General features: G+C 30.9%; 1 protein-coding gene across 12 annotated transcripts in view; it reads right to left on the bottom strand.

Annotated features, from left to right (window-relative positions):
• Positions 1-24,363, bottom strand: part of LOC145322145 (serine/threonine-protein phosphatase 4 regulatory subunit 1-like) — a 180,418-nt gene that overhangs the window by 36,944 nt on the left and 119,111 nt on the right. For 10 of the 12 annotated variants that reach the window (XM_080163948.1, XM_080163952.1, XM_080163944.1 and 7 more), the window contains exon 4: positions 4,994-5,100. In XM_080163948.1, the coding sequence (XP_080020074.1) occupies positions 4,994-5,100 (107 nt within the window). Of the gene's footprint in view, positions 1-4,993; positions 5,101-15,465; positions 16,307-24,363 lie in introns of those variants that run through there. The other 2 variants (XM_080163953.1, XM_080163954.1) reach the window with 1 other exon arrangement.

Here is a 24,363-nt window from a genome sequence, read left to right as displayed (position 1 = left end):
GCCTTGATATCCATGATCAGTAAACAAATCAAATTCTTTGCAGCAGAAATAAAAAAAAATGAGGTCAAAGTTTTTGCTTAAAGTGTCTCATACTCAATCTACTTTACACGGGGTGTCTCATAAATAATATGTTTACTACTGGGTGTCCCGTGATAAATCTAGTTTTCCGAGGGTGTCTATAATCAATCTACTTTACACAGGGTGACTAATAAATAACATGTTTAGTACTGGGTGTCCCATTACAAATAAAGTTTTCACATGGTGTCTTATACTCAATCAACTTTACCCAGAGTGTCTCATAATAAATCTACTTTGCGCGGCGACCAAACGTCCAAACAACATGATATAATTTCATAATTAATCCCTTTCTAACAAACTATGAAGAACACCTTAAATGTTTTAAAATTGACAAAATTCAAAATTGAAAGGTTGTGCGAGTCTAAAAAAAATGATGAATTGAAACATTATTAAGTATTTAGTCAAGTTTGAAGTTTCTAAACGAAAATACATTTTTAAAAGATTTTTTTGAAGTATGTATTTTCTACATAAAGTGGTGGTCATTAATTTCAAATTTTTAGCTCATTTCAGGGGACAATATTCCCTTAACTTTTATTAGACATTTATTAATGATATCAAGATGATTTTCTTTAGAGGCTTGTGAATTTAAAATTGATTTTTGGCTGCCAAATTTAATTTAATAAATAAATAGGGTTAAAAAGTAGGCAAGTTGAAGGTAGTTTTCGCGCAAAATTGACGTCTTAAAAATTGTCAAGTTTTTGCTAAAATATTCATTATTCTCTTAAATTGATCCTTAACAATTTTAGAACAAAATTTTGTCTGCCTGTGCAAGCAAAGCAGAAAAGAATAGAGATATCTTTTTAAAAATACAAAAATATAAACTAAAAGGAAAATATTTGTTTTAGGAAATATGAGGAAGCAAAGGAATTCACATAAAAATAATATTTTAAACATTTTACATTTTTACCCCTTTTCTTTTTTACCTCCAGAATTTTGCCTGTCCCCATTTTTAATATTTACTAGCAGGGAGTGAGCAACTCAATATAAATCTTGACTTTTTTTTATACTATTAAATATAAGATTGACATGTAGGTATACAATTGATTTGATGCTAAAAAAATCTGGATTACAGATTTTTTAAATGTTTGAATATTCCTATATTCATGATAATTTTAGTTATGTTAGGTGTAGCATACCTGTGCAGTTGGGGGGCCATCAATTAATGATTAAGACTTTTCTGACTGATTTTACACATAATTGGCGGTCAAACAACCCAGGGAGGGAGGGGACATTGGGCTGTTCATTACAATAGTCCCCAAAGTTTGTTATTACGTTTTCTTATATGTTGGCTTAACAACCTTGGGGACTTATCTAAATTTAAATTGGTTGATTCCTTAAGTTGAGTGTCCAACCACTTATTGTAATCTAGAGAAGGAATAACTTTATTTATCGACACTGGGGATGTACATCAATTTTTCTGCTTTTGTCTTATCCCTTTAGATCCATGCACTGTTTACACAAATACATACTATTCAAATTTATTTTTATTTAAGATAAGGGGTGGAGGGGCTTAAATAGAGTTTGATTTTGGCAAAAAAAAATATATACTTTTTTTTTGTTTATTTACATATTTTTAAGTGTTCATTATTGTGAAAATATGCAGAGATGCTTAGGAAGTATATGATAGATAGATATTTATCTCTATATATTGTACACTCCTCCCACCCATCTATTGACACCTATGTATATTCTATATGACCTGTGTCCTAATTTTTTGAAAGGAGGGGTAAGAAGGCATAACCTCCCCCCCCCCCCTCCTCAAACACATCCGCCCAAAAATTACTTGACCTAAGTATCTTTAACACCCCCTCCCCCCTATACACCTCCCATCTCCGCCTATTGCTTTTTAACAGCCAATGATTTTAGATTGTATGCACAGTTAACTATCTGGATTGCCCCCCCCCCTTCCCCCACCATTACAGGCTGGTCAACTTATGCGAGACAAAACAAAACCTAAAATCGACACTATTGATAAATTCTCAAACACTTACAAAAAACAGAAAAAGGCGGGGCACTCAATCTAGGGCGTGTAGAGAAGGGGAGGGTAGACGAGAGAGGTGGGGTAAAAAAGGACAATAGACTTTTGTATGCGTGTGTGTGTGTAAATGTATACGCTACGCGCTTCTTTGTATATGTACGCTATAGTAGATTGACCGCTGGTGTCTGTGTGTTTAAGTAATGTAAGCTGCTTATAACGCAAATTTAAAAGTAAAAAAAGTATTGCCCCCTTCCTCTTTCTTCCCAAAGAAGAAGCGTTCCTTCACAAATTAAGAATGTGTTTGATATCAACATTTTTAGTAGCGAAGCTACTCTATAATTTGAAATGTCCGCCTCTCCGTCTTAGTTAGGAGGAAACGTGATTTTCTCGGCTCCTATAAAAGATAAAAGGCTGAAACTTTTTGACAACATTCCCAATAATTTTTTCCCTTTAAATGAGCATCTTTTATGTAATTTACTTTGACCGTCATCATTATATAAAATATGTGTTTATTTTCTCCAATAAATCTATTCTTGATTTTAATAAATACACTTTAAGCCTACTTGTACATTTTCCCATCCATGATTTTTTTGTGCTTCGCTACTTATGGATGTTTTCATCCTTGTTTTATTCAAAACACTCGCATATATGCAAAGTTACAGGAGTAGTACGTATTTCTATAAAAGGTGGGAGGTGTGTAACTGTATTAGGTACATTTGGGTCAACTTGGAGAGGCAGTTACCCCGTCCTACACCCCGTGTGGACGCCCCGTGTGTACATAAATGTTTAGCCTAGTGAGATTAACACGGGTCATTGAATGTTTGATGTGTAAGTCTGATGTGTTTTTTTAAATAAAATAAAATAGAAAGGATTAAACGCAAAACCTATCATGTTCAATTGAAAAAAATGTTTTAATTTTCTATAAAAATTGCCTTAGAGAGGGGACATTGGGCTATCTATACACTAGTCACCAATGTTTTCTTATTCGTTGGCTTAACAATTTTTAATTGGTTAATTCATTAAGTTGAGTTTAAACCAATAACTTTAAACTGTAGAAGGGGCATTTTCGTGTATCATCATTTGGGATGTACACCAATTTATCGGCCATTGTCTTATCCCTGAAAAATTGCACATTTAGTTATTTTTTCTTTTTCTGTACCCTCCACTTGTTGCAAGAAAAACGGTAATAAAAAAAATTACTTGTTTAAGAAATTAAATTTATATGTTCTAAAAGAGTGAAAAGGGAAGTTAATATAGGTAAAAATATCGGATCAAGTCTGAAGTACAAAAGAGGGCTTTTTTGCAACCTAAAGGAACTTGAGCACTGATTTTGGAGCATATAGTTAATCGGCAAGGTTTAATCATGCACGTGGAACTTTTCGGCGCGTTTATGGCTGCCACGCGCTAATTATCAAGTAATGGTAAAGTCAGATTACTCTAATGTACGAACATAGTCTGTAGATGCTGTATTTGCGACTCGATCTTGCCTATCTATGCATGGATTGGCTTAGTTAAAGTTATTATATGAAAGAGCAAAACGGTGGCAAATTTAAGCGGGAGTGAATAGAGGTGGGATACGGGGAGGAAGAAAAAATGGGGGGGGGGGAAACCGCGTCATAAAATGTATTAACAATATGTTCTCTTCGTTCTTGCGGTTTACTAGGTAAAAACACACAAAACTTACCCCCGACTTCCTATCCACCCCCTCCACCTCCCCGGTTCAATTTTTCACATAACCCTTTTCTTAACTTCCCATATACATGTATGTATGTACGTGAACAATTATTGGCTTTATTTTCTTTATACATAATTATAAAATACACACAAAAAAAATTAAACCATATGCATCTATTGGTCGTTTACGAGGATAGCTGTATTAATGCTTAAAATAGTAATTTTTTAAAAGAAAAAACGAAGAAATTAAAAATTTAGTGTAAAAAGAAAAGTACACACACACACACAAAGACGTATTAAAACCATCAAAACATGTACATATAAATAAAACAAGGATGAATAGTTTTTAGTGATTCAGCAATGTTTTAAATGTAACCATAAAGTTTGTTTGAATGCAATCTTTACTCTTTATAAAAAGGTATTGTCAATTAACCACTGATTTGTTAATTTAAAGCAGTTTTTTAGAAATAAACTTTATCTCATTGACATATCACTAGAGGGATATAAACAAGTCATAGAGTAGCCTAGCTTCCAAACTATATAATATATACATCATACTTATGGTTTTCTAGAGTAAGAAACTGGATTAAAGACAAAGTTTTAATGTATTCGGCTATATCCCGGCAATTTTAATCATAAGACCACTTACAAGTTGTTTATAAGAGGCGTCTCATAATCAGAGCCCCCTCGGGATTATCCCCTCCCCCCCAGCCCTCTCCCCATAGCAAAAACTACAAGTTTACTCTTATTCTGCTATCAACATTTACCCTCTTATTAAATTGAGAAAAAAGAATACATATTTGTTCCATTATTACATACTAGTTGCTACGCCCCCAGCCTCTTGGAGTTGGGGGGGGGGGAGGGGGAGAAAACAGCCAAAAACCACCCCTAAATATTTATAATGCTTCCCTGAAAAGAACAACCAATTCGGGCCAATGGATTTTGTAATCATAATATATTTCTACAAAAATTGATATAATTGTCAAAGGGATAGTTTTATTTAGGTAGAGGATAAATTTAATAAAAAAGATGAAAAGTTTGTAACAAAAATAATACTATTTACTTTTAGATACTATAATAAACCCTCTTCAATTATCTATCCCTTCCCTAACGATAGTAGGTATGTTTAATCTTATAAAAAACTATTTTGCATTTTCTTTCACCCAATAATTTACCTTTGATATTTTTGCCCGCTGATAGACTTAGGCAAAAATAGTTCTTCATAATATGAAATATTCCTTTGTGCATGGTAGGGGCGCTTACCTAGATCCTCTGCTAGTCTTTCCAGGATGGTGAATACAAGTTCAACGTCCGAGGGGTCCCCAACCACTTGCCGCAAGGTTTCCAGGGCTATCCGCGGCACCATTTGCCTAAAATAAAGAAAAGATTGATTAAATAGCTATACTCGAAAAAAAATTATTTCATGGAAAGTCCTTTAAAATGTTTGCAAATAAGAATCTTACCATCAATGTTTTTTTTCCTTTTCATTTTTGATAAAATCATTTTCTATAATATTATTAGACATTAAGTAAAAACTCCTTGTTCTCTACTCCCGATTTTCTATTTCTCTTTCTTTCTTTCTTTTTAGGAACCTTCTTTCTGCCATTTCCCGTCTCTCCAGCGTGCGAATAAGAATGATGTGCGGATTTATTAGCCAGCGGCGTTTACAAGTTTCCAAATTAATAATCAGTGCAAAATGTTTCTTCATATACCGCTCTTTGTGTGTGTGTGTGTGTGTGTGAGTGTGTGTTTGTTTATTATGATAATTTCATATTTTTAGAAAATATTCTTTATTTAAAAACATAATTCGTACACTCATTAAGGTTTGCTTACTTAAGAACTTTTTTTACCACACAAACATACACACACACACACACAAACACACACACACAGACCTTCCCATCTTTCAACACTAACACACCCCACCCTCCTGAACGTCCCTTCCCACTGAAAATCTTCATGAATTTGAATAATTTAAAATATTCGAGACTAATTATTATCATTGGACTCGAGTTTGAAAATGTAAAAATGTTTGCACAAGTTTATATGTATAATAAGAGTATGGCATAGCAAGTGATTTCTATCTACTTGAGTGTAACATTATCTTTTACAGCTTTTAGTATAGATAGCCTTTTGTCTTTACTAGAGAGCTAAAATCAAGCCATTTGAACAACCAAAAGAAGTGAATAATTTTTGTAAAACATGCAAACTCAAACCTAAGTTAATAGAAAATAACCACTCAAGAAAACAAAAGTTTACTCAAAGTCCACACTGTAATAATGTATATTAAATTTCATTCATAATTATTACAATATGGCTTGTGCGAAATTGTAACAAAATACACACAAGCGCGCAACGCCGCTGCATAACTTGGAGTCTTCTAATTTTCAGGAAACCCCTGATTATACTACAGACCCAAACAGGTTAATTAGAAAAATGAAAATTGTAGAAGTTTTTAGGTAAATAAACATTAAAAAATTGACCCAAATAGATATTACATAAAAAGCTATATTTAAGATTCTTGAAAAAATAAAAATTTTTTTTAGTTTCTTTCATTTTGGCCATGTCTATCGATATTAATTTGTTGCTCTCCTACTTATATAGCCATTAGCAATTCCTTAAACAGACAGAAAAAAGAGAGATAGATAATTAAAGAGAGGGGGAGAGATAGATATTTTAGGCAGATTTTTAACTAAGATAATATTTTGTTGTCCGCATCCAATTAATCAAAATTTCTGGCCGCATCTAATATTAAAATATTTTAACAATTGACAGCTTTAATTGTCATTTTTTAACAAAGTAGGAAATCAAAAATATTTCATTGTTTTATTTTTGTTAAAATTTGTTTTTTTCCAATAATACTTTTAAAATTTTAATTAGTTAACATTTGGCAAATCATTTTAAAGAAAAAACCCAGTTTTTAAATGCATATTTTAGGTTAGGTTATGATAGACTGGTGGAGGCTACAAACAAACAAAGGGGGTGGGGCGGGTTAAATGTTCCACTTATCAGTTTTTAGGATAAAACCAATAAGATATGTACTTTTGGGATAATATACAATTTACTTAAGTTTTTATTGAGATAAAATTAACTACTATTGTAATTAAAAAAAAATGGAAATATTTCATTATAAAAGTATGATGTAAAGAAAGAACCAAAATTAAAGAAGGAGTAGTAATGAAAAAAAGCCCTCATTTAAATGATAATTTTGATAAGGCATTAATTTTGTGTGGGTGGCAGTTTGGAGTTGTTTTATCTTAATGATTCAAAGTAATCATGCTTAACTGTGTATATTTCATAAAGGGGGTTGGGGGGGGCAATATTGTAGACCTCACGTAATATATACATCTATGAGGATTAAAAACAGCCAAGAATCAAAACTTATAAAGCAACTTTTAAATGGGCTTAGGTTCAATTGAAATAAATATAAATAAAACAATCTTATTTTAGTTTTAAAGTGTACTTGGATAATTTTGTTACGAGATCTCTTAAAGAATCCCCCTCCCACCTTTATATCTTATTTATTGTGTTGCCAACAGTTGTAGCCCTTTATCGGCATATTTTGGTTGCTTATTTTTATATTATAAATGTCGTTATTACCCTTAATTTTAAGAAAAAAGCAGCATCTTATATACATATATATAAGTGCTCAATAAGTAACCCAAGCATAAAAATTGAGCGGATTCGCATGAATTCCATTTAATGACTCAAAATTGGCTACAATTGTGCTATACTATGTACACTATAGTATGTATATGTACTGAGGCGAAAAAATTTTAACATTGAGACGAGGGGGGAGGGGGGGTAAAAATTTGCATTAACCTACATTGAAGTCAGTAAACGGATAAAATATTGCTCATTACAGTCAATATAGAAGAAACTAGTAGTGCAAAAAATATATAAGCCTTACATCTATCACGCTTTGCAAGTCTTAACCCCCCCCCCCTTCCCTTTCATCCATAACAAATGAAAACATTCAGGGAATTTGAGGGATAAGACATTGGAAATAATTGTTATACAACCCAAATGATAACAAACAAAATTTGTGCTTCTGTTGATTAAAATTATTGGAAGAAAAGTTTGGATACTGATTGTTTGAGCCAACCATTAAGGTTATAATGCAAACGAAAGTGTTTATTAAACTTTGGGTACCAGACTATTTATTAATCCAATGTCCCCTCCCTCCCTGAAAGACATCCCATTTCTTGCTAAAAATCCCCGTTTAAATGGCCTTTAAATGTGAATGAGGAATGCGAAAATTTGCAAGATTTGAATTCCCCAACTATTGCGAATTGAAAATGTATTAAAATTTTTTATTCGGTGCTTTCACTCAAATCTACTTCTTGACCACCAAACACCCCCATCCACCTTTACTTTGAGAGGAAAACTTATCTCTTAGGGCCATGTACTAACCTAACATAAGCATAAAAAAAACGTTTTTTTAATATATTATATCTGTTTAAGGTGCGAATTTAATATGAGGGAAACCACTCTTTTTTTTCTTCATAATTATTTGAACATCATCCTTTTTTAAAAATCAGATTTATTCTGATTGTATTTAATTTAAAATTGATTAAAATTAATTGATTAAGTGGGACATGTAATTAAAATTAACAAAATTATTCTTAACAGGTGTAAAATATTATTTGGTAAAATGGCGTTTTTTAATTTATTTAAACTTTTTCTTACTTTATATTTATTTTCTTTTTAAAAACTTTACACGGTTTATATATTATTAATGGACAAAAAATAACCTTACTCCCTTAAACTTCTGCATTTAGTAGCTCTAATGATTTTTAGGGAAGAAATAGGAGTTGTAAATTATCAAAACTAGTATTATTTGGTTATTTTTACAGGAAAAGAGGCCTTAAAAATACATTTCCTAGACTATTTTTTTGTAGATTAAGTTAGTGAGGAAATTGAATGAGAGAAGAGAAGCAATGTAGAACAGTTATGAATGCAAAAAAATGTAAATGCATAAAAAATCTGGATCAATGTACATGTGCAATGAAATTATATGTGGATGGATAGTAATTAAAAGAAATGGTAAACAATACATGAGAAAACAAGGAGGACTTTATCCATATGTGGGCGCCAGAGATCATGTTCTGTTGTCATAAGAAAACAATAAAGAGAGAGATATGGTAATAATAAAAATAACGAAACTTTTTATGTACGTGTTTCTATATATTGGTAAATTCGTCAGACTAAGTTAGTTGTAAATTTGATGCTTATTATTATTTTAATAGCAGCAGATAAAACAAGACTAACAGACCCTATGTGTAGAAAAGCTTCGCTATTTAAAAGTTGAGAGAGCGAGAGAGAGAAATACAAACAATCACAATTCAAATTGATATTCTTAATTTTTCTAATCCCGGAAATCATATAAGCCAGCCCCCAATTATTCCCCCCCAGCTTTTGTTTCACCTGCCCTTGTTACATCCCATTGAAAATAATGTAAAAAAAAGTCCAATTTATTTTGAATTTCGTATTATAGATAAACAAACATACATCCAACTACTTTGTCAGATAGACATTCAATTACTGCTTTGAACGACAAGATAGGAAACTATTTTATAAGGTTTTTAGCCGAAAAATAAAAAAAAAATTGGTAAAAATCGGCTAAGATTGACACTAACAAATTACAATTTTTTAAGAGACTATTGCTTTTAAGGTCCTTAGGGCCATAAATATGAGGAAAAATCAACAATTTCGATTAAAGGAAGAGGTAAAAAAATGCCATTTAACACAAAAGTATAAAAACCTTATTCCAAATTTGAACACTTGTAAAAAAGAAAATGAATAATTAAAAATATAAATATTAAATAATAAATATAAATTGATAAAGAATGTGTCAATGAAAGAAATTGTTTCAAGAATAAGTCCCCGGTGCTCATGAGAACCCTCCACCCCAGCCCCCTTTCAGTGCCCACTGCCCTTTTGAATTCCCTTTCTCTCCCACCTCCCTTTGTTTACTCTGCAAGCCCGGGGTGAATGAACTCTCTGGTGAGACAGGATTACATGCTGTGTGTGTATGTGTGTGTGTGTGTGTGTGAGACAGGATTACATGCTGTGTGTGTGTGTATTTCGAGGTTGCCACAATTTTAAGTTTACATACGTTTATTTTACCAAAGGTTAGGTTAGGTAAAGCTTGCTAGCTTCTTAAAGTTATTATAGTTAGTTTAGATTTATATTTTAAAATAATCTTATTTCAAATTACATAAATAAGAAGAACTAATAAATTTTTATTATGCCCAATAATTAGTTAAAGCCTTAATTACAAATGACCATTGCATTTGGTCTGTTATTTAGATTATTGACCAAATTGGCATCCATGAGTTTATATATCCCCCTCCCTTTCTCTAATGCACACACACACACACACACACACACACACACAAATACCAAATTTCTTTACCCACCATCTCTCTCTTTTCTGCTTTTTTTCTCTCTTTCTCTTGGTGTGTGTGTGTGTGTTTGTGTGTATAAGTCCAGCTTTTATATTGTTGCAAAAAAACGCCACTATAGTAATAGTGATCGAAAAATAAGATTCAATTTATTTTGCAACATCTGTGGATGCGAGTTTAATTTGGAAAACTTCCCAAAAAAAATATTACTTCTCATAATAGCTTTAGTAATAATCCACAATCACATACATATATTTTTTTGAAACCATTGCTTTGGTGGTCTAAAGAATATTGAAAAAGTCAACTGCATAAAAAGGCATAAAAAATGTAAATACTAAAAGTTTATTAAATATTGAATCTGCTCACACACCCACACACACAGGGCTAACATACCAATCTCAATGGTTTACTTTCATATTGTAAACAACATTCAGTCAACTCTCCCCCCCCCCCTCCCCACACATTATATTCAATCTTATCCACCCCCCCCCCCATGATGACACCCCTGGTAAGATAATATGCAACCACCTTAATAAAGTTAAGGCCTATCTATCTGCCTATCTTACTTAACAATAATAATTGTCTATAACTAAACAACAACCACCCTGTACAAAGCAGGTAAAAAATATAAATTTTCTCAAATGCTTTTTTTATGCAAGAAATAATGCAAAATTAAGCCTTTTTTGGGGGGAGAAAATTCATTTATTCATATAGCAATATTTCCCCCCCCCCCCTGAAAACGACCCATTATACAACATGCTGTGTTTGGGGGGTGGGGGATGGTTAACTTGCGCGTAGGTTACATGAATAGGGTTGAGTTACAATATTAAGCCTTAGAGAAATAATAATAATAACAAAACTTTAGAAAAATCAATTTTTCTAACCAAAATTGATTTGATGAACATATTGCCCTGACACAATAAATAAATCAATAAAAAATATTATTTTATGTCATTATTATATTCTAAAGGGGTAGTTTCGTGCAATTCATTTCAATATATATACTATTAGAACTATGACTAAATAATAAAATATCTACATTTACATAACATAAATTTAGATTGATATTTCAAAAGACTTTAAATTAATTCTCTTTTTATCTTAAAAATTATATTTGTCATATTAAAATCTTTTACAAGTTTCCTAGGTAACTTATTTAAAAGAACTAACCCTTTACCTACATTTAAAAAAAAACTTTTAAAATCCAGGAAGAAAGAATATAAAAAAAGGAGAAAATAAAACATTTTACAAGGATTTTCTTGTGAAAAAATAATTCTACTTAATCTATGTGAAACATTTAGCACCCAATTTGGGCAAATATGTTTGCAAATACATAGGATTAAACAAAAGGTAAACTCCTGGTTGCAAAACAAAAACAATAAAAAGATAAATAAAATAATTTACAAAATGCTTTTTTTTCAACTTTTTCCTACGGCAAATTAGGCAGCTAATGCAAAAATGACACTAAAACTTACAGTCAACATAAAAATGTGAAATTTAAGAAGTAGGGAACTTTGTCTTCTATTAGAATTAATTTTAATTTGCTAAAAATCTTTTCTCTCAATTCCTACACTGAAATTACACACATTCACACACACACACACACACATGCTTAGTTAGCATCGTCAGTCAGAATAGAATAAGACAGTAATAAATTGTATATTTCTCCATTTAAAACTGTGATTTTTCAACATCTTTAAAGACTCTTTTTTGCTCTGCCTTAAAAGATGTTTGTTTAATTTCAACACGGCTACTTTCTAATTGACTTAGATCAAGTGCAGAAAAAAAAACTTAAGGTGGGCAGATTTCTTAGGGCATGGGGGAAAAAGGGTTCTAGCATTAGTTAAGTTTCATTTTTATACATCCTTAAATTTTAAAAAAATTCTCAAGATAAATAATATTATCATATTAAGATAAGAGGATGAATTATTATTTTGTATAAAACTTGAATGGCACTATTTGTATATATATCTTTCAAGTATATCAATAAGCTATTAATTATCTTAAAACAATAATAAATTATTTCTTGTCAACACATTTAAGATGCATACTTAAACTGAGGGGGGAAGGGGGGGGGGGGGATAAAATCATTTTTGACCTATTTTCTAAATACAAAAAAGATTCTGAGAAATTAAAATTGTTTGGGGGGGATTTCCATTGACTAAAATTAAAACAAGCACCATGAATCATTGTTTGTCCACCAAGCTTTTATCACACAAAAATGTGGTTAGTTTTTTTTTATCCTCATATTATTAGTACTTTTCCTCTTAACCCTAATCAAACTGCAAGGAAAAAAATATTAACACAGAAAAAGCTTTTTATTTACTTTAATAAAGATATTTTTATATGCCAAAAGAAATATAAAATAGAGCAGGTTCTAATGTATTAGAAGGTAATAATAATAAATCTTTAAAATCCATAAAATGCAAGATGAAAATGAGAAAAGGTTTAAATCAAGGCTCGGCAGCCTCGCAGCTGCCGCGTATGAGACTCTGTGATATCGTCATATTAAAACTTTAAAATTTACCTGGATGTCTTGTCTAAACCTATTCCTAAACAGACAACCCACCTTAATGGCTTTTTTATGCACACAAGCGGGTTTAAATTGGAGGCTTATGTGGGGCTAAGACGCGGCTGCCGAGCCCTGGGTTTAAATAAGGGAATCATCTACTTTCCCCACATGCATAAAAGAACTTTGCATTTAACATTTTTCATCCATTACCTCTTAATGTTTTTTAAAAACGATATTTGATGTTAAAGAAATTAAATTGGAAGATTTTTCAATGTATGTTTAATTAATTTTATTAGTAATTTGCCGCTAAGCAAATTTAAGTAGAAGAGAGAGAGGAAGGAAGTAGAGGAACAGTGTTTCACATACAAGGAGAAGGAAAAAAATGTAAGGGGGTATGTAGGGGGGATATTGGAAAAAAAAGAGGGGTGAAGTGAGTAGCTAGAGCTTGCCTAAGCATATTTGCAAATAATTTCAACTGAGTAAATAATTCACATATCTTAAGATTATGTTACACCAAATCAACTTAAACAACATGTATAAACATTCAAAATGCCTTGTTAACCTCCGCTCCCTTCCCTTCCCCCTATTTTGACTTGTTGAGCACAAAAAGTGACAAGAAATCTAATTGGGCAGCCACAAAACCCCCTTAAGGAATAGTAGAACATGAAGAAAAAATTAAATTTGAATCTAAATTAAACAAATAATTGGCCTGTTTTAGGAAAATGTTCACAAATGAATCAACTTAGACAGAAAGAGATAAAGGTCGGTATGCTTTTTTTATATTCACAACAAACAAATCCAAAACAACACAAAAAATGAAGACTTTGACATTAAATAAACAAATTAAACCCTACAGTATAATTACACACACACACACACACCCTAATTTAGGTTGATTATGTTAGGTAAACTTCTAATACACATTTTATTGTTTATCCACTGGAGCTGCGTCATACAAAGAGTATTATTGACGTATTTACTTTGTTTGTATAGAGAGAAAGGTCCTTTTATCTGTTCAGTTAAATGAATGATACTTTGGACCTAAGTAAATCTATGTTTAATTCATTAAAAATAAAGGGAGACGTGGTTAAAATGAATATCTCGTAGTCCAAGTATGTATCTACTTAATTTGTATTAGTATTATTATTACAATTTCCATATAGAGGTACTCTATACCTGTTATAAGGAAGCTATGAACGAATTTTAAGCTTTCTAGGGTAGAAATATTTTTTTGTCATAACAAGTAAAAGATCCAAAAATCAATAATAGGTTCTGGCGGCAAATCTAAAGGAAAAATTTAAAATAAGCTTAAATACAGAAATCAATTAAGATGGTAAGGCACAGACGTGCATAAGAATTTGCTAAAGAGCTGTTAGCTTTGGATGTATAAAATAAAAATATAGTCTAATAATAGAATGGTGTTTACTACCCCCCTCCCCCCCCCCCCTCCAGAACGCCCCTGTGCTAAAACTGGGTGTATTTAGGGAGAAAATGTCCCTGAACTATGGACTTTGAATCTTCAAATAGTCCCGTTACAAATTTTAGCCAAAAAAATACAGGGTTTAATATGACAAAATTAGCATGTTTGAAAAAGATGGTAAAAAATTTCTAAACCCTACAGTAACAAAATAAAAACATTTAGTTTTTACAGAAAATAACAAAAGTTTGAGGTAAACATTTGAAGAATGTAGATTATTAAAATTTTATCAGATATGCTGAAGACAAAAAACTGTAAAGAATTTAAAATTATTGGAATAATATTGATCATTTGCGCGTGTCCTAGATTTAGGCAAAGATAAACATAAATAATAATATTATATATATAAATTAATATATATTGACTATATGCAATCACTTTGTCATGTGATAAACAACTTAATTTTTAATAACTGTAAAAAAATTCATAATATCTCTTAAGACATAGATGAGATAATTTCTAGCCATTCAAAGTTTTCATAGAATAAGATAAATAAATGTAGCTTTACATATCCCAACAATAGATGTGTTATACACACTTCTATATGGTTCTACCTACTACTATAGACAAAAACATAACAATTATTAAGCCCAATAAGTTTCCACCAATAAGATAACTCAAGAATATTTAAAAAGACAACAAAAGAGTGGGAAAATCAATCTTAAGGTAAATTATCCCCATAGATAGGAGATAAAACGTCAGTACAAACTGTCTTTTATATCTATAAATTCTGATTACATTTTTGCAGATTTACATAAATTAAAATGGTGTAACTTCTTCCTTTAGACTCCAATGAATGACAAAATATAAAACCTAGCATTATAAAATGTTTATTCTAGACAATTAGTTAAGTATACCTATCAAATTAATTGCATATCTATTGTAAAAAGGTGTATCTACTTATTTTCAGAAAATCTTTAGAAGCTGTGACAATTTAAAGATATACATTTTAATGCAAATTTAAGATGCCCTACAGTTTAACAAAACATATCTAAGATTATTCAAGAGAAGATTTATAAATCCAATGATTTGTTGAATATGTAATCCTTGTATAGTGTGTATAAATATAAAATATATATAAATGTGTATTTATGCATAAAATCAAATCAAACATGACAAAAAAGGGGCATAAATCATGTAAATGAAAATCTAGAATTTGAATAATATTAAGTCTCTCTCTTTTCACAAGCATTATGGAATGAAATTAACCCCCCCCCCCCCTCTTTTAAATTTGCAGAACTTAATTGAAAAAGAGTTAAAACATATTTAATATACAACATCCCCCCCCCCCTTCCCCCCAGCCACTTAATATTAATACCATAACCAACTGTATACTCACTTGTAAGATTTCCATATTTTGCACAACCTCTATTTTTCCTCCAAACAAACTTATTTTATTACATGCAGATAACCGGTGTACCGAAGTACACCACATGTACTTGTAGTACACCGTGTACTTTTCATATTATACCCTCCTGCAGGGGGTGGGACGCCCGCAAAACTACAATACAGCCCTTCTTCAAGTCTTTTAACATAAGTAGTCATTTTGTGTATATCTTTCCAAAACCTCACTTAATGCTTTTCACAGTGTAGTTAATCTTTATTTTCTAATCGTTCTTTATTGTTTTAAAGCTGTTTTAAGTCAGCATCTTTTATTAGGTCAACCAATGTTTATTCTAAAAAATCACTATTAAGATGATAACTGTTAAGTTTTTTGAATATTTAATACAATTTCCACCACGCCTTATGTACTTTGTTGCACAAAGCAATTAAATCACTGCCGTGAGTGATAATACAAAGCCACTCGTGTTTTTATATTTTACAATCTTAGATTTTCACTTGTATATATATTTTGATATGTTAGCTCTGTAGTGGTATAGTGGAAGAGAAACGTACTTTCTTCTTGTATATTGTGTGTGTGTGTTTGCGTAGCTGTATACCACACACACACACACACTTTTATATTTAATTTGACCAATTCTCTTTTAACTTTACACTGTTATTCTGTTTGTTATAATTGTTCAATTTAACTTTATATATATTTATATTATTAGGTATAAAGTTCACTGTAAAACTAAATGTTTCAAAGCAAAGGTATTACTAATCCTAAAACTACACTAAATTTTAGGACTTTGTTTTGTGTGTGTGTGCGCGTCCGACACGACTGCACACAATCTACTAGTCTTTTCTCTCTCTCTCTTTCTTCCTCCTTCCCACCACACAGCACTGTGTGTGTGTGTATGTGTGTAGAAATTAGAATTATTCCACCCTTTCCCCTTTTTATCAAGGCAAATGGGGGGATGAACTCTAAAGGAGGAAAAGGGGAAATATGTAGGTGGACGTTTCTTTGAGAAAGCAAATTTGTTTAATAATATAATAGGAATATTAAATCTATTTCATTAGGTACTTGATTTTTAGTGTTTCTGTCTGTCCTTCTATTCGACTGTAATGCACAATTGGACTGATTTTTATTTACTAGGATGAAAATATCCTTAAGTATCGAAGCTCAAAAATTATGAATGGATATCGGAATAAATTACTATAGAGCAGTGTCATACAACAGATCTTAATAAAACTTGATGGAAATATGTAGAAAATAAGCATAGTCAATCCTGGATAATTTCAGCCGTCAATCCTGAATAGGAATAAAGAAAGTCATGAAAACCAAAAAAATCTAGGAATCGATCAATAAATAAACAAATCTTAATAAAACTTGGTAAAAATATGGAGAATGTAAAATAAATTAATCCCTGAAAATTTCAGCCCTTTATCTTGAAAAGAAGTTGAAAAAATCATAAAAATTTGAAAATCTAGGAATGGATCTAGCAACCCAAATAACAGACAGATGGACAAAACAATGTATAGATTTGATGGGCATATGCATTGGAAATCTTCACTAAAAATTTCAGCTGTCTATCTTGAATAGGAGCTAAGATCATGTTTCCCCCATTGTGTTACAGACTGATGGACAGACAAAGTATATTACAGAGTAGCTTATAAACATTTGTGAACAAAGGAAATAATAATGCAAGCTACCCTAACCAAGGCTAATAGCTGGACTCTGCTAGGAAATTGGTATTAATATGTATTAATTGGGATATAATGAGCAAATTCAGTTATTCATTGTCTCACAAAAGTCATAGTCCCAACGTTATTGCGCTTGAAATGGATTATTCTCTTTCTTCTCCTTTTTTTCTAACTCTCTCTATCAAAAGTTACTATTACTGTTTATTTTTTTAGTTTTAGAATCCTAATAATACAGTAACAGGGTGTGTGTCTCTGTGTGTGTACAACAGGTTCTTGCTGACAACTATACCAATATATAAAGTAGTGATGGCAATCCGTCAAATTTTTGGGCCATATTCAGATTCTGGATTCTTAAAAGAATCTGTCAAAAAAAATGGCGGATTCCGGATTCTTATTTTTGGCGAATTCCGGATTCGGATTCCAGATTCTAGCAGTATTTTAAAAGGATTTTTTTAATAATTAAGTGCTACATATGTCCTAAAAATTAATGTTCTTGGTGTTCTCTATGGTTCACTTTCGATAATCGAACCAGATTTTAAAAGATTTTATATGTAATGATGATAATCTTTGCCTTCAAAAAGAGGCAGTTGAAAGAAATAACTCAAGACCCTAATTTTAGCCTAACACTTAAGAATCCGGAATCCGCTATTAAAAAACAGATTTCAGATCCGGATTCAGAATCCAAAATATGCCAAAAATTGGTTGGATTCCGGATCCCGGATCCGGATTGCCAACCCTAATATAAAGATTAATTGCTTAATTGGTTTGAATCATATTTAACAGATAGAAATCAATTTGTTAAATTTGGCCTTTTTGACTCTGATCCATTAGAGATAGATAGTGGAGTGCCTCAAGGTAGCATATTAGGTCCTATTTTGTTTCTTATATTTTTTAATGACTTGCCTAAGTCAACACTTTTAAAAGTCCTACTTTTCTGTGATGACACTACTATATTAGCCTCTGGTAAAAACCTAAATGAGCTTGTTGAATTTGTTAATGCAGAACTCAAAAATATTTCCCAGTGGTTTAGGGCTAATCAAATGTCTTTACATCCCAACAAAACAAAATTCACTATATTTTATCCTACTCCCTCCCTTATTCCATGGAATGAAATCAATCTATATTTTGATGATAATGATCCAAATACCCTTAACCCTAACCCTTTACTTAGACATAGAATTGACTTTGTCAACCATGAAAGTGATATTCCAGCTATAAAATTCTTGGGTATTTATTTGGATCCAGCCTTGAATTTTAAGGTTCATATAAATGAATTAAACAAAAAGCTCTCTAAATCATTATTTTGTCTCCGAAAATGTCAAGGTCTACTTACTGAAAAAGCTCTCAAAGCTCTATATTACTCTATTTTTCATTGTCATTTAGTTTATGGAATCCTTATCTACTCATGTGCATCACCCACAAATCTTACTGGCATAATCACTAAACAAAAAATGGCTGTGAGATGTATTAAGCAAGCAACCTACTATAGCCATTCTAGTCCTTTATTTAAAAATCTCAATATTTTACCCTTTGAATCTCTAGCTCATTACTTCAAACTAAAATTTATGTATGAGTACAAAAATAATTTGTTGCCAAGGTCTTTTAATAATATGTGGCCTAGACGAGGTGAATTAAATGGTAACTTCGTTTTGAGAAACAATAATAATTTAACTATCCCCTTTTCTCGAATTAACTTAGTAGAGAGGCTTCCTATTTGTTCATTTCCAAAGATATGGAACAGTTTTGACGACCGTGATAATATAAAAAATGCCTTAAACCTAAATCAATTTAAGAGTAAGCTAAAAAAATGCCTTCTAGCAAAAATAGACATAACATGTTATAGACTTCTTTGCCGTTCTTGCCACCTAAGAATGTAAAACATTTATTCTGTCTGTTCTACAAGTCTTCACTGATTTACCCCTCATATTAATTATAAATGTTTTTAGTCAATATTACAAACACACATCATGTTACTTTCCCCTCCAATTCCCTTCCTTACAATTCCACATTATAATCCCCATCATATATAATGCGTAAGTTCTTATTTTAAATAATTAAGCTTCATGTTATCTAATATATTTTTTATCATTTTTTTCTTATCTGCAAAGGCTACTTAATATTACCTCGAGAGAGATTAATTAGTCCTTTGACACGAATTTTGAATGTGAATACTATTATCTTTATTATTAAACTATAAGTAATCATGATCAATTTTATTGTTTGTTTGTGATTATACCATGTAATGTATATATATTTTTTTGTATGTGTCATAAAATAAATATTTCATTTCATTTCATTTCATTTCATTTCATTTCATTTCAAGATTATTTTCATACATAAAATTTTATCTGTCACCAAAATTAAATAACTGTTGACTATGAAGTAAAACAGACAATTCAAATTCATTTATTTACTTGTATAATCCAAAAGAATTGCAATCCAAATCTACATAAAAATTTGGTTGGTCTAGAGCTGTTTTGAAAATCGGCGGCTGGCAGCTTACAAACAAAATTACAGGTAGGAAATAGAGAATTGGTCAAGGAGTGGTCAAATGGTCATGACCTTACTTCTCACGGAAATTTATTATTGCTCATTTTTAAGTCTCTAGCTGTAGTAGAAGCCACAATATTCATGATATATGTCATTTGTAAAAGCCGGACAAAAAAAAAACGTCATAAAATCAGTCAGGAAGTGGTCAAACAGTCATAACACCACTATTCTCTAATGTTAATAACATCCAAGCATTCACCAAAAAAAATTTAGGTTTCTATCTTATACACAAAAGTCATGATGTAGAAATTAAGATTTATTTAGAATTTTTCTAATTTTGGTGTCACCTAACTGACTTTGACCGGACACCACGACCAACACACACCAGATATCCTGATAAAATCAACTCTTGCCGATGTATAATTACTAAACTTAAAAAGTCATGAAGTCACAACTCTCTATCTTAACTACAAAAAAATGACATTGAAAAAACTAGAGGGGGGGGGGGCTGATTTTGCCCTCCCCCCCCCTCCCAATCTATAAGGGTTAACTGCTTATTGCCAAAGTTAGTTCACCATAGCCTATTGGTTACAATAAGGCTTTTTTTAAGAATTGACAATAAACAAATGATCATTGAAAATTTTTCAAATTTCAAATTAAATTTTAGAAACTCGTAGTTTTATTATTATTTTTGTTATAAAACGCCACTTTGGCTTTTTTCTCATTTTGGCGGCTATACAAGTCAACTTTTTACATGAAGGGAAAATTTCAAAGTTGTAAAGGGGGAGGGAGTTATACATTACGGCATGGTACTACATACTACCGTACGTACGCACACACACACACACACACACACACACACACAAAACTAAGCCTAAATAATGGAGTTTTTTCACTTCACATTGCTTACGCTTATTTCTTTAATTATATATATTTGTAAAGAAAATTACTAAACCAAAAATAATAAAAATACAAATACAAATAATAAAAAAAATTAAGCAAATTTAGTTTAATAAAAAATCTGACACAGATATCTAGAGAAAAAGGGAAAGAAATAAGGGGGGATGAGGGTATTTTGACGGTTCAGTACCACTATAACCTAAGATATAACAAACGCACAGTCACAAAAAAAAGAATGCTAAATCTCTCTTTCCGCTTATTTCCAAAAATAGTTTTTTCTTGCCATTCTACCATTTAGTTTTTAATCATAGCAAGCGTTAATTTATGAATTTCGATTATTTAAACAAGGAAAGGGGTATTAATCGACAAATACAGACTATAAACGCAAACCCAGTTGTGCATTACTGCCGCAAAATCTTAAGAATCGACAATTAATACAACAGCATAAATTGTTCCTTCCCAATTGTTTGCCATCATCAAAAAAAGTCATTGCAATGAATTTGCTATTATGCATTATTAATATTATGCCAAAAATTGCGGATATCACAATATGCGGAAATGATAGCATACACTCTTGATTATAAAGGGGTGGGGGAGGGGCAGGGGGTTAGTAAAGGCGTGCCGGGTCGATTAAACTTTTTACCTTTCAATTCTAAGCAAATGAAAATATAGTAAGACTAGAAAAAAGGCTTAGAAATAGATAAGATATAACTCCAATTAAAAAAATAAAATACAGTAATATTCTTTACCGTTACATCTGTAAGAAAAACGTTTAATTAGCGCCAAAAAGCAATGCAAAGTTGAAAAAAATACATTTTGAAAAGGAAGACGGACAAATTTTGTGAACCCAAAAGAAATTCTTTCTTAAAGCGGCAAAGCCTACTATGTAGGTGGGAGAGAGAGAGAGAGAGGGCGGAGGAGAGAGAGAGAGAAGATGGGGTAATGGAGAGAGGAGGGGAATGGAGTGGAGGAAAAGAGAGATGGCCGAGATTAACACGGACAATTTACAAAATTTACGCGGATTTATTTTGGTGGATTTCGAGGATTTTTTATATCTAAAAAAATCAAATATAAATTTAATATAATAAACAGACTAGCTCACGCTTTTCCTCAACAGTTTAGCGGATTTAAAACCAACACGCATCAAGCGGTCAATGGATCTTATAAATATACACATTTGCTGAATCAAAACTGGTTTTACCTAAATTGTTGTTCCTTCTTCGTGTCTATAGTATTTCAAAGATTTTTAATAAAAATATGTGATTTTTTGACTTTAAAATAACCTTTAATCAAAAATCATCTTATAGTTTAAAGCTTGTAAATATAATTTTGTCATATTTGTTGAGGCTTTAAAACAATATTTTTAACACTTCAACACTGCATATTTAGGATGTATAACAGTGGTTATTTTATGCATTATTAGTGATATAAAAAGCATTAATCCTAATTGATTAGATACTTAGCCGTTTATTACACAAAAGTCTATCTTTTCTGGTTTAAACCATTTTGAATTTTATATGGATAAACTTTTTATATAATGAAACAGTAAGTAGGTTAATATATGACACGAAAGGTTCATTTAAAAACATTACTTTAAAATATATACTTGAATACACTTCATTTACTATTTTATTACTTAATAGTTACTAGGTAAAGTATATGCTTTTTAATTTTAATTGCATTAAAGTTGACAAAAATTTGATAATGATCATCTGATATGTTTTGTATGTAAACAGTATGTATTTTATCTGTAGCTTAAGATTTCGATAGCTGATTTAGTTCTACACTCTAGGAAAGCTTCACGTACATAGGACCCAGGATGGGTTCAGGCTATTTGATTTTTAGATTTAAGTCTCTGGATGATTTTATGCCTTACCCCTTAGAAAACAGACCAACTAGTTGCTAGGCGCACAATCGCTTTTTTTTATATAGAGATATATATAGTATATTTTAATTTAACTTCAAATTAATGTCTGGTGTATTAAAGATTATTTAGCAATTGAAAACAATTTTTATTTAATTTTGTATCTTATTTAAGACATGGCAAAACCTTTTTCAAATGTGATCATAATCTACATAGGTCAAAGATTTTGGTCGTTGTGGATCTATAATTATAATTAAAAAAAACAAGACTTTTTCTGATGCTTGATTTTAATAGTAAAGATTTTCTTTATTAAGGATTGGTCTGTCTGTCTATAACGGATAGCTCTTATCATTAATTTAGGCCTTTTATAATTGTCCTATTGATTTCATACTTGGCATGGTTATTCCTTTAGTAGTAAGGTACGATTTAGAAAGCATAGCAATTCTACAATAAGTTTTAAACCTTTTTGTAATAAATACTACAACAAGGTACAACGTTATAAACGAGGCACATCTATAATAAAGTCCTAAAAATGTAGGAATGTCCTTAAACAGTATGTTGTATTTTGCAACAAATTTACTTAATAGTAAAACTATTTAATGTATAAGAACTATTCAGTTTTTAACTAATTAGACTAAACTTATTAATAACTTTCCTTTGTTATAATCAATTAAATGCCTAATTTCTTCAACAATCTATTGTTTATGTGTTTGATAACTTATACTATTGTGTCTTTCATACAATTGTTAATAGTGTTTAATTGCTTATTGTTTCTATATAAACAAGGATGAAAACATCCATAAAACCAAGCTATGAAACCGTAGGACAAACGAATATTATTAATTGTAAAGTTTCAGAACTGAATAATCAGAATATAAATTTATTAAAGTCTAAACAAAATTATGAGTAAATTAAATACAAGTTAATGTTTAAGGACATAATTACATTTTTAGGACTTGATAAAGAGATGCATCGCCTATAACATTGTACTTTGTTGTCCTAGGAATAAGTATCCCAAAATTCAGTTCAATCGGATAATTTTATCACATAAAAATATGATGTTTTAATTTTTTTTATATCAACAGTTTAAATTGGGCGTTCGGAAATTCTGGTAACGATTTTAGAGTAGCTACACTTTCTCTAAGTTGTACCTAAATACTACAGGAATAACCTTGCAAAGTTTGAAATCGATAGGAAAATTCTAAATTAACGGAAAAAGCTAACCGTTCCACTAAAAAAGCTAACATTTCCACCTTCAAATCTAACTTTTACTGACGGACGTACGGACGGAAAAGAAATTATAGAAAAGCTTCGCTTTTAATAACAGTAAATATGTTGTAAATCAATTCTGTCAGTATTTTTAAAAGCGAAGCTTTTCTATAATTAGAGTCGGTCCGTCCGTACGTCCTTCACAAACGGATAGCTTTTTTCGTTAATTTAGGCATGTTAGAGATGTCATATCGATTTCAAACTTTGCATGGTGATTCCTTTAGTAATTAGGTACGATTTAGAAAGTAAAGCAGTTTTCAACTTACAATTTTGCTTCGACTCTTATACATTTATATTCTGATTATTCAGTTCTGATACTATATAAGTGTTAATGTCCGTTTGTCCTACAGTTTCAGTGCTTCGCTTTTATGGATGTTGTCATAATTGTTTAGTTAAATGATATGTTGATTTTTCATTACTGTTTTTACTTTCTAAGTTTAAGATTTCAAGGTATTTTGAAGAAAAAAAGCATTAATTAAAACCAGAAGGTACTGCCGTCGACAATTTCATGAGTTATAATTAATCTACAAAAAAAGTTTTTAAAACAACTACTGCTTTCATGTGTTAGAGGTAATATACATTTTACATCAAAGGTTATTTTAAAGTCAAATCATCACACATTTTTAGTCAAATTCTTAAAAATTCTATAATCCGGAAGAAGGAGCAGATACAATTTAGCTAAAACCA

Source organism: Acartia tonsa, chromosome 6 (genome assembly GCF_053477335.1).
Source record: "Acartia tonsa isolate MP-2025a chromosome 6, ASM5347733v1, whole genome shotgun sequence".
Lineage (NCBI taxonomy): Eukaryota > Metazoa > Arthropoda > Copepoda > Calanoida > Acartiidae > Acartia > Acartia tonsa.
Note: the sequence above shows the minus strand (reverse complement) of the source record. Positions and strands in the feature narration are given on the sequence as shown.